The 12,967-nt window shown below is 37.1% G+C and overlaps 1 protein-coding gene across 7 annotated transcripts in view; it reads left to right on the top strand.

Moving 5' to 3' along the window:
- EPC1 (enhancer of polycomb homolog 1) overlaps nt 1-12,426 on the top strand; it is a 67,223-nt gene extending 54,797 nt beyond the window's left edge. For 2 of the 7 annotated variants that reach the window (XM_074867485.1, XM_074867450.1), the window contains 6 exons: nt 2,211-2,294; nt 8,537-8,655; nt 8,737-8,823; nt 9,479-9,620; nt 9,737-10,103; nt 11,086-12,426. In XM_074867485.1, coding sequence (XP_074723586.1) covers nt 2,211-2,294; nt 8,537-8,655; nt 8,737-8,823; nt 9,479-9,620; nt 9,737-10,103; nt 11,086-11,158 — 872 coding nt within the window. In that variant the 3' untranslated portion in view covers nt 11,159-12,426. Of the gene's footprint in view, nt 1-2,210; nt 2,295-8,536; nt 8,656-8,704; nt 8,824-9,478; nt 9,621-9,736; nt 10,104-11,085 lie in introns of those variants that run through there. The other 5 variants (XM_074867460.1, XM_074867469.1, XM_074867475.1 and 2 more) reach the window with 5 other exon arrangements.
- The last annotated feature ends 541 nt before the right edge of the window (nt 12,427-12,967 follow it).

Raw genomic sequence — 12,967 nt, 5'->3', positions numbered from 1 at the left:
AAGAAAAGTAGCATCACTTTTTGAATAGGATGATTCCTTTTCATCTCACTGAAGAATTATGAAAAGCATCCTTCGCCCTCTTGCAAAAAGAACTGATTCAAGGATCTTCAGGCATATGTTATGCAAGACATCACTAAAAAGCAGGCAGGAGTGTAAAATCATGATTCTTACAGAGGAATAACTTCTTCAGTGGGGAAGCTATTGACTGGACAAAATACAGTAAAATTACTTCAGAAAAGGACCCTTTATTGCTGACAATCTCATCAAGTTTCTGAATCATAATCTTCTGAGATGGAGCTTGTGTCTTAAGTCTGGAGTGTAGGCATGAATATTCATCTGAAGTATTTGTGTCCCAGGAATTTAGTCTTCCTTGTTAGACTAATTGATTGATCTAGTTCTGCCAGGCAAATGGTAGTCTTTGAACTGCATCACATTATAGAGAGACTGTGGTTTCTGCTGGAGACTTGCTGTTAAATGTCACATTCGTATTTTTGGATGCTTGCATCTAGCAATCAAAAGTTTGAGACATTTAAAACTGCACAACATGTAATTCTGTTGCAGCCTCGTGTTTAGGAGGCAGACCAGAGAATACCAGTCACTAATGAAAGATTTGAACGCTGGTTCCCAGGCTTCACAATAAGACCAGGCAACCGTCTTGTATTCTGGTCTTTTCTGCCTTCATCCAGGAGCTGGGTCACTTTGAAAAGAAATTCTCTGCAGGCTATCAAGACTAAAGAGGCTAGCAGTTAACTAGAGTCTACTCACTAAATTTGTAATTCTTTCTTTGAGAAGAGGCTTAAGTATTCTAGCAGAAGCCTTACTGAAAATTCTTAGAGAGTTACGATGTTTTTGATTGTAGGCCTTACTGTATATGGAAGACTGCAGGCATCCAGAATATAGTTAAAGTTTCCAGAGTAGCTCACCTTGCATTTTCTTGTAAACTGGAGATTAAGATGATGTGCTGCAAGTTGCACTTTGCTATTCAGTAACCTTTTCTGTGGGAATTCTGTAGAAATAACTTTTTCCCCAGTAAACTTAGATGCAATTTTTTTGCATCTCTTAATCTGCTTTTTAAAAGCAGGTTTGCACACTTGGGGGTCTAGCAGCATGGTGAACTAAGCTTCCATTTCCCAGATGTGTGTTTCCATCTCCAAGTTTGTAATGTTGGTTGATGGATCTATACTATTTTTTCATGTTCTTGTTAAGGATACCTGACACACATCTACAAGCATCCCTTTCCTGGAAAGAAGCAGGAGGAAGCTCCTCTATCCTTGTGGCAGTTCCTTGCATCAGAGTGGAAGGACTTGTCCTACTTTTTCGTTGCTTTCATGCCCTCACTGGCTGTGTTTAGATCTTTTTATTTAACCCTTGTATCTGTAATAGTCTGAATACTGCTGTCTGTTTTACCGTTTTCCCTTTTCCAAATGCTTATTTTCACATTGCAGGATAAACTTGGTCATGAAAAATACTGACATTTGTAATGGCCATTTTCAGTTGTCATTGGAACTTAACAGTCTTGGCCTGTCTGCAGCTGAGATGTTGAGATCCTAGTCAAAGAAGCAATGGACTTGGGAGTACCAGATGTTTATAGCCCACCCTAGGCTTAGTTGAAAGAGGAAATCTTAAAAGGAAAAGTCTCTTTAGTCTGGGAAATGTGACTTGGGATGGGGGAAGGAGTCAACACTAAAACTTCTGAGCACTTCTGGAGCTTTGAAGTTACACTGGATTTTCTCATTCAGCTTCAACCCAGTTAGAGTAATACTTTGCTTCAAAGTGCTGAATCTTTGGGCTTGTGTGAACTGTTACATTTTGCATCCCCTGCAAGGATGGTCATGTTTATAACTGCAGAGTAAACTGTGTGTACCCCAACTGGCCTGTGACATTTCACTGGAAACTCATATTAAAAATGATGGGCAGAAAAATATGAATGCGTAGCAAGCATTTCTAGCTTTCATTCAATGGCTAGTAAAAATCCTTATTAATTATTTTCTGTTTTTCTTCTGCTACCAAGTAGGGAGTGCATATATAGATCTTATATCTAGTTTATAATATCTAAGTCTAGAAATCTGGTGTTAGGAATTTCACACTTAAGTTCTGTTGGGCTGAAATATAAGGCTGTTGTAATAATAATCAAGGGCATAATGATTCATGTTCTCATAGTGTCTAATAATGACATGTTTAAGTAAAATCAATCTTGAACTTCTTTTCAGAAAGTGAAACATCTTTGGGCCTGGTGCATCAAATACTAAATCACACTGATGGCTCTAAGTCTCTCCAATCTTCTGAATTCACTGGTGAGAACTTGCTATACAGTAGAAAATCTTTAACCAGGCAATGTAAGCCAGATAACATCTCTCATAAAATAGAGATAAAAAATGTGATGTTCTGGATTTCTTAGTACTGTGAATGATGTTTGCTTTTGCATGCACTTTGGCATTAGTAACCAGTAATTATTCTCTTATACAGCAGGGATGTGATGCTCTCATGTAATTTCCCTTAAGAAAACATTCTAACATATCATCTTTCCACACTCTTTAGGAATTCTGTAGCTTATGGGGTTTCTCAGTTGGAAGCTTTAGTTATGTGATCTTCCTTCGCTACCTGATCAAAACTGCATTTTTAATGGCGATCACCTCAACTGGAAGGATCAGGGAATCCAGTACTTTCAATGTATTTTTAGAGAGGTTCTTTGAATCCAGTGTAATCCTAATGCTTCAGTTTTCCTACTGAAATAACATTTCTGCTCATGAGAACAGATACTTAACTTGATGTTATGAAGCAACTGGTTTTTTAAGTTGCTCTAATTTAAATATCTAATTCTTTTATGTTTAACAGGACTTGAAGCATTTGCTGAAAGGCTTAATTAAGCTGTTTGAGTGTCTCAGTATTAAATTTTTTAAACTTTATTTAAGCAAAAATATGCTTACCTGGATAGGTCATTGTGTTTACTCTACAAAGCTTGCTCAGTTTCCCAGGCAAATCTAGTGAGCATCTTCCATTCAGGAAATCAAAAGGAATGCTAGTAGAGGGACCAAGAGTTTTCACATGCATATTCTGCTTTCCAGGGTATGCTTCCTGGTTTTTAGGAAACTGGTTCTTGTGGTCAATTTTTTTGTAAGTCTGTATTCTCCTACTTCAGGGGAGCAGAGTAACAGCTAGTGAGTCACCTCACAGTAAAACTTAGAGCAGTAGTCAGGAGGGGAGGCTGTGGCTGTTTACCGTACAAAGACCAATCTGTTCATACAGATTCCACAGCTCCCTCCCTCCTCACTGGTTCAGCCACTTCTGGGAAGGACTTGCATTTTCAGAGAAGCTAAATGTAAGCTACAGCACTGTAAGGCTATGACACGTTAAGTGCTGTGGTAAAACTAGTTAGAACTGTAAAAATAGTTTTATATTGCAGTATAAAACTGCTGGAAGTATGGATCATTGAGAAGTCCATTGACAGCATCACTGTTACTCTATGCTCCAGAAAACACCACTGTTGAGTATCAGCATCCCACAGAATTTAGTAGATATGTAAACAGAATCATCCAATTGAAAGATATTATTCAGTGGCTGAATTTGAGAAAAAATTGTTTGCAATCTTTGGAATAATTACATATCATCTTAGTCATGTAAATGATTGTAGGGAAACATTCATAGTGTAGTCTGGTGTTAAGAAGTTGGGTTATTGCACAAGATTTGTGGCTGTCACTAAGGAGATGCTAAGCATTCATCCTGTCAGTCTCAGTAATGTTCAGTGTTCTTTCCTTGTATTCATAGCTACAAACTCCTTGAAGCTTTTTCTTCTACCTTCCATTCCTTTCTGTAGTCTGTAAGCCAGAAAACATATACTTGCTGCCAAAGTATAGCTCTAACACAGTTGCTGAATCGGTGTGTGCATTGTCCCAAGCTGTTAAATGAAGAGGATAACAGCATAACACAATATACTGACTTAAAATCCTGAAGGTTGTCTCAACTGAAATGTTGTAACTTGATTTGGAAATCTACCAGAAACGATTTGGAAGCATACTGAGTTTTAATTGTTCCAATTCAAAGTAGTATGCTGCAAACAAACATGACGCATTCATGTAGCCTAGTCTCTCAGTAGAACTTGAGCTACCCATCTTCAGACAACCATCTTGAACTGTGGATAACTCCAGGTAGGGTTGTGCCTTAAAGGTTCCTGACATTTAAGGGTAGGCTAACTGAAGGAGTCAGGTGACTTGCATAAATTACTGAAAGTGTCTTGGAAAGTATGTGGAAGTCTTGGAGAAAGGTAGAGTTGATAGCTATGAAAAACAGTTGAGATATTCTGAAATTATAATGTTCTTATTTATAGTGTATCAGTAGCAGTGGTTGAGAGATTCTCACCTCCACCCCTCACTGGATTCTGTGTAGTGAATGAAACTGGATGTTTTGTCACTGTCCAATTCAGTAAATTCTATAGTATTAAATAGTCATTATGGTATGATGAAACCATGACCAGTGTGGCCCTAGCACACTGTTTGAGAAGAGTCTATAAACACTGCACTCCGGTCTAGGGCTGCTGAAGCAAGAATCTGGTTTAAAATCTCACCTGTTGTCTTTAACCATTGAATGTTATGTTTTGTCCCTTTTTTTAACTTGAAGCTGTTGTTCAGTTTTCTGATGCTTTACTAACTTATTTAAAGCCTTGAAGGTTTCTGGTAGTATCAGGAATATGTGTAGCTATGCTCTTCTGAGTTACCAGAGACATGGTTGCTGAATTAAGTGTACAGAAAAGATCTGGGCTTGCCTCTTGCCTGCTGTTTTTTTCCAGACAGATGAAGACCAGCGTATGAGGCAACTTCTACATTTACTGTTTTTCTCAGACACAGGTGAAAGATTTTCAGCTGTGCCCTTTCAGAATAAAAATGGGAGGAGGTAATAAAGTTTCTGGAAGATATTTCTTAGGGACAGTGTAACTTTTTATAGAGAAAGTGATGTTAACAGGATACTAAGTTTGACACCTGTGCAATTGCATCCATTATGCTAGCTCTGCAGGCAAAAAAAAAAATGCTCTGCAAGCCATATAATTAACGCATTAATAGTGGCTACATTTTTACAGTCTGCCATGTGGTTGAATTGCTTTTTAAAAAAAGGTGGTTGACCTTAGACTAGCTCTTTGAGAAGGAGTGTGCCTGCAGATGTAGAGGCACAGGCAGCACAGCTGTGATTCCACTGTGCTGAGCATATGTGTGATTTCCCCCAAAAGCCTTCCCTGATTCCAGTCACAGCTGTGTGCCACAGAAAATGAGCATGTAAGGTTAAATAGGTGGAAGTACTTTTAAACATTTTTTTGTGCATGGGAATAATAGTTTTCAGAAGTGACAGTTGATAGTTTTCACAATCAATAGGCTTATTTTTTCAATTGAAGTGTAAGATAGACTGTACTCTTGAGAGCAGGAGGGGAAGAAACCTAGTGACAGTGTTAGCGAGCAAAATACCTGGTGGCTTTTAACAGAAGAGGAATAAAGTATGCTGTTCTAGTTTGCCGATCTTCAAAAGAAATAACGATTAATTCTGATTTGGATAGATCGCAGTAGTAGTAATGCTTTCAATAAAACCTTCAATGTAGTGCTGCTTCAGTGTGGAGGGGGAAGAGCTAGATTATGTAATTACGATCTATAACCTCTTCTGGTACATGAGCCTATCTGGATATGCTGGGAGTGGAAAAGGAATATCAGTAAGATTATTTTAGGAGGCTGTGGCTTGCAGCAGTCCTTTATGGGCAGTGTTGTGTTTCTAAACTGGATGCAACTCACTAATTCACAATCTCATGGTAAATCTCTTGATAGTGTTGTAAATAGTATTTTGAAATGTCTAGTAGGCTTTTACCTTTAAGGGAAACAGCAAAAATGTTGCTGAATGTTTTAACCTAAATTGAAAAACCTGAAATAAATTGTTCTTGAGTGTATTTCAGATATGGTAGGTAAATAGCCATTTCCACTGCATTTTCGAGGTGGTGTCTGTAAGTGTGTTTAGATAATTGAGCAGAAGTAAGAGAAGCAGTTTGAATATAGATGAGGGTGCTGGTCATAGTGGGGTTTCTGTCACTTGTTTACTTTGACAGCTGTGTAACTTCATAGTGGTGGAAAGCTTACAGCTGTAAGGGTCACAGCCTGCTTAGAAAAAATGCACAGTTTGAAAAATGTAGTTCTTCTAAATGTTGCTTCCAGAAAGGGGGAGCACTTAAAGACTATCCTAAATAATAGCTATCCTAAACAAACACAGCTTGTTTCAGTAAACTTTATTTACCATTTTTCCAGAAGAAAACAATGTTTTGGAGTTGGTTAAACCAATGTAGGTGGCTGTGCTTACTACAACTATTTCATAGTTAAAATCTAAAATATACTTAACACTTGAAAACTGAAACTAACTATTAATTTACTTAACTCAAATGGACAAAAGTGAGATGGTTATGATGGTGGAAGTTTTAACCTTAATTGAGTCAGAGGGTGGTATAACATACCCTTTTTTGTCCATTTTCCTCAGTCTGCAAGTTGTCTTTATTTACATCACTTATGCAACCTGTTCCTAAGTAATATATTTAGTGTCATATTGTAGAATAAAATACCTTACTAATACACAGAACTTTCAGTATTATTGATGCTATGTTGGCTAAACCATACCAATTCTACATTCTAGGGCTTTTAAAAAACATTTAATTAGTAAGTCATTACTAACTGATCAATATAAACAAAATATCTATCAGTACCAGAACAATACCTCATTTCTTCCCTCTACTACTGCTGCTCAGCTTTCTACATGCTAATCTTTGTGTGTTAAAACTTTCTTGCTCTAACTTCTGTGTTTGGTGACAGTTTAAAAAAAATCTAAAGGGCTTTTATATAAAGTAGAATTTAAATTTAAACAGCTAAGTCCTGAATATTTGGTCTATGAATTCTAGTTGTTTGGGGTTTTTTTTTAGTAAAGGCATTTGTGAATGGTGTTATTGCTAAGCTGTTTCCTTAGAAATAAGTTTAAAACCTTGAATAAATGAAGCAAGTTGAAATGAGATTTAACTGTGAGAGTATTGGGAAGTAATTTGTCACGGTAATATAAACAAGTGCTACATCCCTACTTGATGAAGAATCTTACTTAAATAAAAAAAAGTAACCTGAATATAACAGCTGAATAAAAATTTATAACCTCAATTGCTCAGGTAGCAAAGTGCTGCTAATAACTTAGTGCTATTTCAAGTACGTAATAGAAGGATTTGGAACAATGTTTTTTAAAAAAAATACATATACCACAAATACACTGGAAAAATGCATGCTCAGCAGTGTTTGCTGTGTTTGTTTCTAAATATTAAGTCTTATTTTGGTTAGCCATTTGTATTGACTTGTTATTCAAATTTATACATAAGGTACAATTGCTCGGCAGAATCCTGTTTTATTCAGAAGTAGGAGATGATTACAGTTTTGATAGAAAGATTTCCTCCAGGCAAGCAAGCCTGAAGGAGTAGATTAACAAAAAAAAAAAAAAATTAAGAATTGCAATTTGTGAACAGGATTCAAGTGTGGTGGTGATTTGTTGCCAAACAGTAGTGAACTTCCCCAAAAGTGTGACTTCCACTGCATTCTAGAAGTATGAATACTGTTTACAGCACTTGTTTGGAAGCATCTGTACAATCTGAAGATAAAAGTGAAGGAGAAGTCTGAAAGGTGTATCCTAGACTGAATTTTCAAGGGGATTCACATTCCATTCATTTTCAAAATGTAAATTTAAAAAAAAAATATAAAAATCTTAAAAGTTTTATGACATTAATCAGTGAGCTGATGACTCCCCACCCCTGAACCATGGGGCATCCCATTGTGAATCTGTACTAATAATGCTGGTTTTTATCAGTTTTATACTTGTGGACTAGCTGGAGAAAATTCTGGTTGACTTGTGATGCACTGACTACTGGGTCACCTTTCAAAGATTTTAGAGAAGGATGTAGTTCTAACAAATTCTGTATTGATGTAGTTGCTTGTACATGTGTGATTAAAGCCCGCAAGAATACTGTGTTAGGATAGCCTGCACAGTTGTAAGCATGCCAGATTTAACGTTTTCAACTAAAATTAACAAACCTTAATTGTAGGTACTCACTACCTTCAAAACACTGTGAGGGCTGACAGCATTCAATTACCAAGTTTTGCATATAAACCTCCTTTACTAATAATGCAGATACTGTAGTTTCACAAAGTGGAAACAGTGATGCCATCTCTACCTGCGATTTCTTTTTAATCTGTTATTGAGAAAGTTTTTGGTGGTTTTGTCTCCCTTTTTGGTATCTTGAGCTAAATGCAGTAGAGCAATAGAACCTATATACTAAAAAACAGCTTAAAAAGGGATGGCTTAATTTGAACAAAAATTTCTAGGAGGATGATAGCCTTTTTGCCATAAAGGTGCACTAAGGCTCTTAGGAATTTGCTGTGGTGTTTTTGTTTTTTTGGGGTTTTTTTGTAGGATTATAAAATAGATGTGTTTATATACACAGCACCTACATATTTTGATATAGTATTTTCTCGTTTTATATTTTGTTCAGCATTTACAGCCGAACAATACCAGCAACATCAACAGCAACTGGCACTAATGCAGAAACAGCAGCTTGCACAAATTCATCAACAGCAAGCAAATAGTAATTCCTCTGCCAACACATCACAGGTGAGGGATTTGTCTGTGCTATGATTTATCCCTCATTGTTTCCCACCAGGGTTCATCTCTAATTGTCAACTGTTGCCATAGAACCTTGAAACTAACCAACAGGAAAGTGGCTTTCGCCTGAATCTACATCATAGCCATTCTGTAAAGTGTTTAGAAGGGACACTGCAGGTGAGTGTGGCAGGCATTGCCTCTGCTCCCTCTTAACAAAAAAAGATGGGTCAGTCAATTAATGAAATTTTCAAAGCCTTAGAAATACGAATTGCAGAAATCTCCAGCGATGTCATTATCCTCTTGATAGTGGGGGATTTTTAGAGCAGGATTTTTAGCTAATAACTAAAACTAAATCCTAAATATGTCTTCCCATACAGCTGTGGAAGTGTCTAATATTCATAAATGTAGTGATTACAGTGGTGACGGACATATAAAAAAGGCTCAAAAGTTGTTTGCAATCTGAACCTCTGAGTCTCTGAATTGGGTTTGGACTTTCATGAAAACAAGTTGACCTGTGAAACAACGTTATTCCGTAGAACTTTGGAAATAAGTTTCTTTGTATTTTAAATAACTGTGGGGATTTTCTTCTCCATTGTTATAATGAAGCTAAAAGTGCATGGAAAAAAAAAAAACCACCACAGTTCAGATTTTAACTAGTTGTACCAAATGCTGACAATTTGGTCTGAGAGAATGACTGGGCCACCATTCTGATTTATATGTACGTTCTGATTTACATTTACATTGTACTAGTTTGTGTATAGCTTTAAAATGGGGAGAGTACTGACTTCTGGAAGCTTCAATCACATATATTTGCCACCATTGTTCTTTGTAGGGTTTTGTTTCCAAGACACTGGATTCTGTTAGTGCTCAATTTGCTGCTTCAGCTTTGGTTACATCAGAACAACTGATGGGATTCAAAATGAAGGATGATGTGGTGCTTGGAATTGGGGTGAATGGCATTCTTCAAGCCTCAGGTACGCAGCTGTTTGACAGAATTTGATCACATCTTGATTTTTACAGTGGAGATATGTCTGTCTGGAGTTGAGTATTTTCTGGAAAATGAGTTTACTGTTTTGTTTTTCTTTTGCAGGAGTGTACAAGGGCTTACACCTCAGTAGTACTACACCTACAGCACTTGTCCATACAAGTTCATCATCAACAGCAGGTTCAGCCTTGTTACAGCCTTCAAATATAACGCAGACTTCAAGTTCCCACAGTGCACTGAGTCACCAAGTAACTGCTGCCAATTCTGCAACAACTCAGGTTCTGATTGGGAACAACATTCGATTAACTGTACCCTCATCAGTTGCCACTGTAAACTCTATTACCACACTCAATGCACGACATATACCTAGGACTTTAAGTGCTGTTCCATCATCTGCCTTAAAGCTGGCTGCAGCAACCAATTGTCAGGTGCCCAAGGTTCCAGCTTCATCCTCTGTGGATGCAGTACCAAGGTGGGTTTTTTTGTATCTTCTTCTTTTCCAGTCTTTATTTTGCTTGATAAATAGATTTATGGCAAATAAGAACAGTTGTATCAGAGCAGGCTGGCTTAAATTAACATTGTGTGTAATGGTGGTCAAAAAGGAATACTTGGGAAGGAATATAACAGACAGACTTTTACACTGATAGTTTTCCAGGATGTTCTACTAGCCACCAGATCAAAGGTAAATGTTAGCTCAAAAGTGAAATTTATGATCTCTTAGTACTATGCCATATAAAAATTCTCCACTGTTGAGTACGTTTTTTGGCTCTTACATTCTATGTGAAGGCTGGACTATTCCAAAAGTAAATGTGTGTTTGTCCTTAAAAGTAAGTCTGCCAGGAATGAATGAACGTAGGGTAGAGCTGGTCCAGCTGAGTTCAGAGATGTTTCTGGGATTTGAACACTGCAGACTTCAGAGGATCGATTATATTTTGTGTATCTCAAAATCTGAGAAGAGTATTTGTCACATTCTTTAGCTAGAATAACCATTTTAATTTCTAAATTACTATTCTTAAACTAATAAAGACAACAGAATTTAAGATACTTGGCTAGAAGATGAATTAAAAGAGGAAGTCAGTTCAGTGTTTCCTTAGGTAACTCCAGATTTTGTAACTAGTGAGTTAATCACCAACTTCTTTTAGTGCACATTTTTCACAAATCATCACAAATTTTGATGCTTAGAACACCTCTTTTTGCTTCCTATATATGACATGGTGGTTTATGGGGAGGTTTTGCAGCATGGCAAGCATTCAAAGTAGTCGTTGCTGGGAGTTAAGCACACAATAAATATGGAAGTGTAAGATGGGTGTCTTTCACGTCTAGGTCTTTTTGCTTTTCAATTTAATGCCTTTGCTACATTTTAACAGCTCTCCAGTACTGAGGAACAGTTGTCTGTGGGATAGTTTTTGCTCTCTTTTCCAGTTTTGTTAATTCTCTTATTATTATTTCAACAGGGAAAACCATGAAACGGAGAAGCCAGCACTGAACAATATAGCGGACAATACAGTAGCAATGGAGGTGACGTAGTTTCTGTAGGAGTGAAACTGCAGCCTTGGGAACTTGTTTAGGTGCTATGCATCAGTAGCATTTTGAATGCAAGGGATGATGGAATGCCGCACATTGCGTTTCCATGGCAGCTGTGGGGACTTGACAGCAATGCACATCTCTCATGCTTTGGTTTTTCTTTTCTTACTGTTAATAGGAGAGAATCAACATCTGTAAATTAACAATACAGCAATTATCTGTACAGTACTGCATATTTGTAATACCCTTGTATATATGTTACTTGAATACAGAACTGTTCATTTGTGATGCTTTGCACTTGGGGTGGGGGGAGGGAGGGAAACAAACTGCAACAAAGTAAGAGTGTGAGATGTGAGATTGTATAGAGATGAAAAAGTGTCATCACATCCTGTGCATGGTGCGGAACCTGCTGTTTTATCTATTTATTGTGCCGTGTTTACAGTTTTTTGTACACTGTACCTTCATTGGTTCCTGTGCTGTAGTAAATGTGTTAGGTAGCTGTGGACTCCTTGGTATTTTGTAAATGGTATAACATAACTTGGTTCCCCTCTGGGTCCCTGAGTTTTCTGTGTATCATGTGAAAAATGGTGACATACATACAGAATTTTTTAAAAAGGCATCAGTTTAAAAATGGGGAATGTACTGTTTAATGGGGATCTTCCTGTTTGAGTATTGTAAGACAAGTAACAAGCTAATAATGAAGTCTGAATTCTCTCATCCTAGCTTGTCCGCAGGCATGTGGGCAGTTTCTGGTACTTAAAGCACTAAGGTTATGTTGCTGCTCCCCTCGTTAGTCCCATTTCCTTGCACACCAAAAAGTGTTAGTATGCAAATGGAGTCCTTACAACTGGAGTTTTTATGTTGTCTTGCCCTTTTTGAAGACATTGTATTTTTTTATTGTATAAGTGTTTTTAAGACTTCATTCTTTACTTGTTCTTAAGAAAAAGGATATAAGGGAGAAGAATGCAGTAATTGCTGTACGTGTATCATCATTCCAGTTTCTAAAACAGCCAGCTTTTTTCCTTTTAAGATTCTCCAGAAGGCTGCAAGGCCAGAACCACAACTATCGGGTGCCTTCCTTTGGAAATAATTGACCTCTCTTCTGTGAAGAGAATGGTACTTAACAGACTACTATTAGTGCTTTGTCAGTACCGAAGTCTGAATGCCCACTCCAATGGCATACATTATCCTTAAGGTTTTTAATCCCACCTGGAAAAATTGTGACAGAACTCTCACAAAATAAACCCAGGGCATTACATGTTGACAAAAAAGTGTGGTGGTGTTTTTTTTAATTAAAAGTTCTGTAGTCATTCTTGCTTTTATGGAAAGGATTTGATCTTTTGGTGGTAGCTATCCTTAAAATTTAGAGAGGAAGTAATGGTTATATGGTGGCAGCTGCCAAGACTTCCACCCATAATGACACTAAAATAGTAGAAAAATACATATCTTTCTTGATACTTTTGTAGAAATTGTCCAGTTTGCTAGAAGGCTAATACACAAGTAGGAAGACAGTTACTGGTAAGATTTGTTCAAAGTTCCCTGTCCAGAATCACAAATGGAAATGTGATTTTCTTATATATGCGTGTCCTGCCTACCACAGAAAAGTTGAAATTTTCTGATAAAGAGCATCGCATCCTTCTGATTCAGCTTGCATGTCCTGATAAAAATGAGATTTCTCTTTCATAGAGCTATTATTTCATAAGAGCTGTTTTATGAGTTTGGTATCGACTGTTAAGCGGTAGGGGACAATATTTAATTGTTTACATCATTGGCCTGCCTTATCTCAAAAAACTTAGACCAGAAAGACTGAAG

Source organism: Strix uralensis, chromosome 1 (assembly GCF_047716275.1).
Source record: "Strix uralensis isolate ZFMK-TIS-50842 chromosome 1, bStrUra1, whole genome shotgun sequence".
Taxonomy (NCBI): domain Eukaryota; kingdom Metazoa; phylum Chordata; class Aves; order Strigiformes; family Strigidae; genus Strix; species Strix uralensis.
Note: the sequence above shows the minus strand (reverse complement) of the source record. Positions and strands in the feature narration are given on the sequence as shown.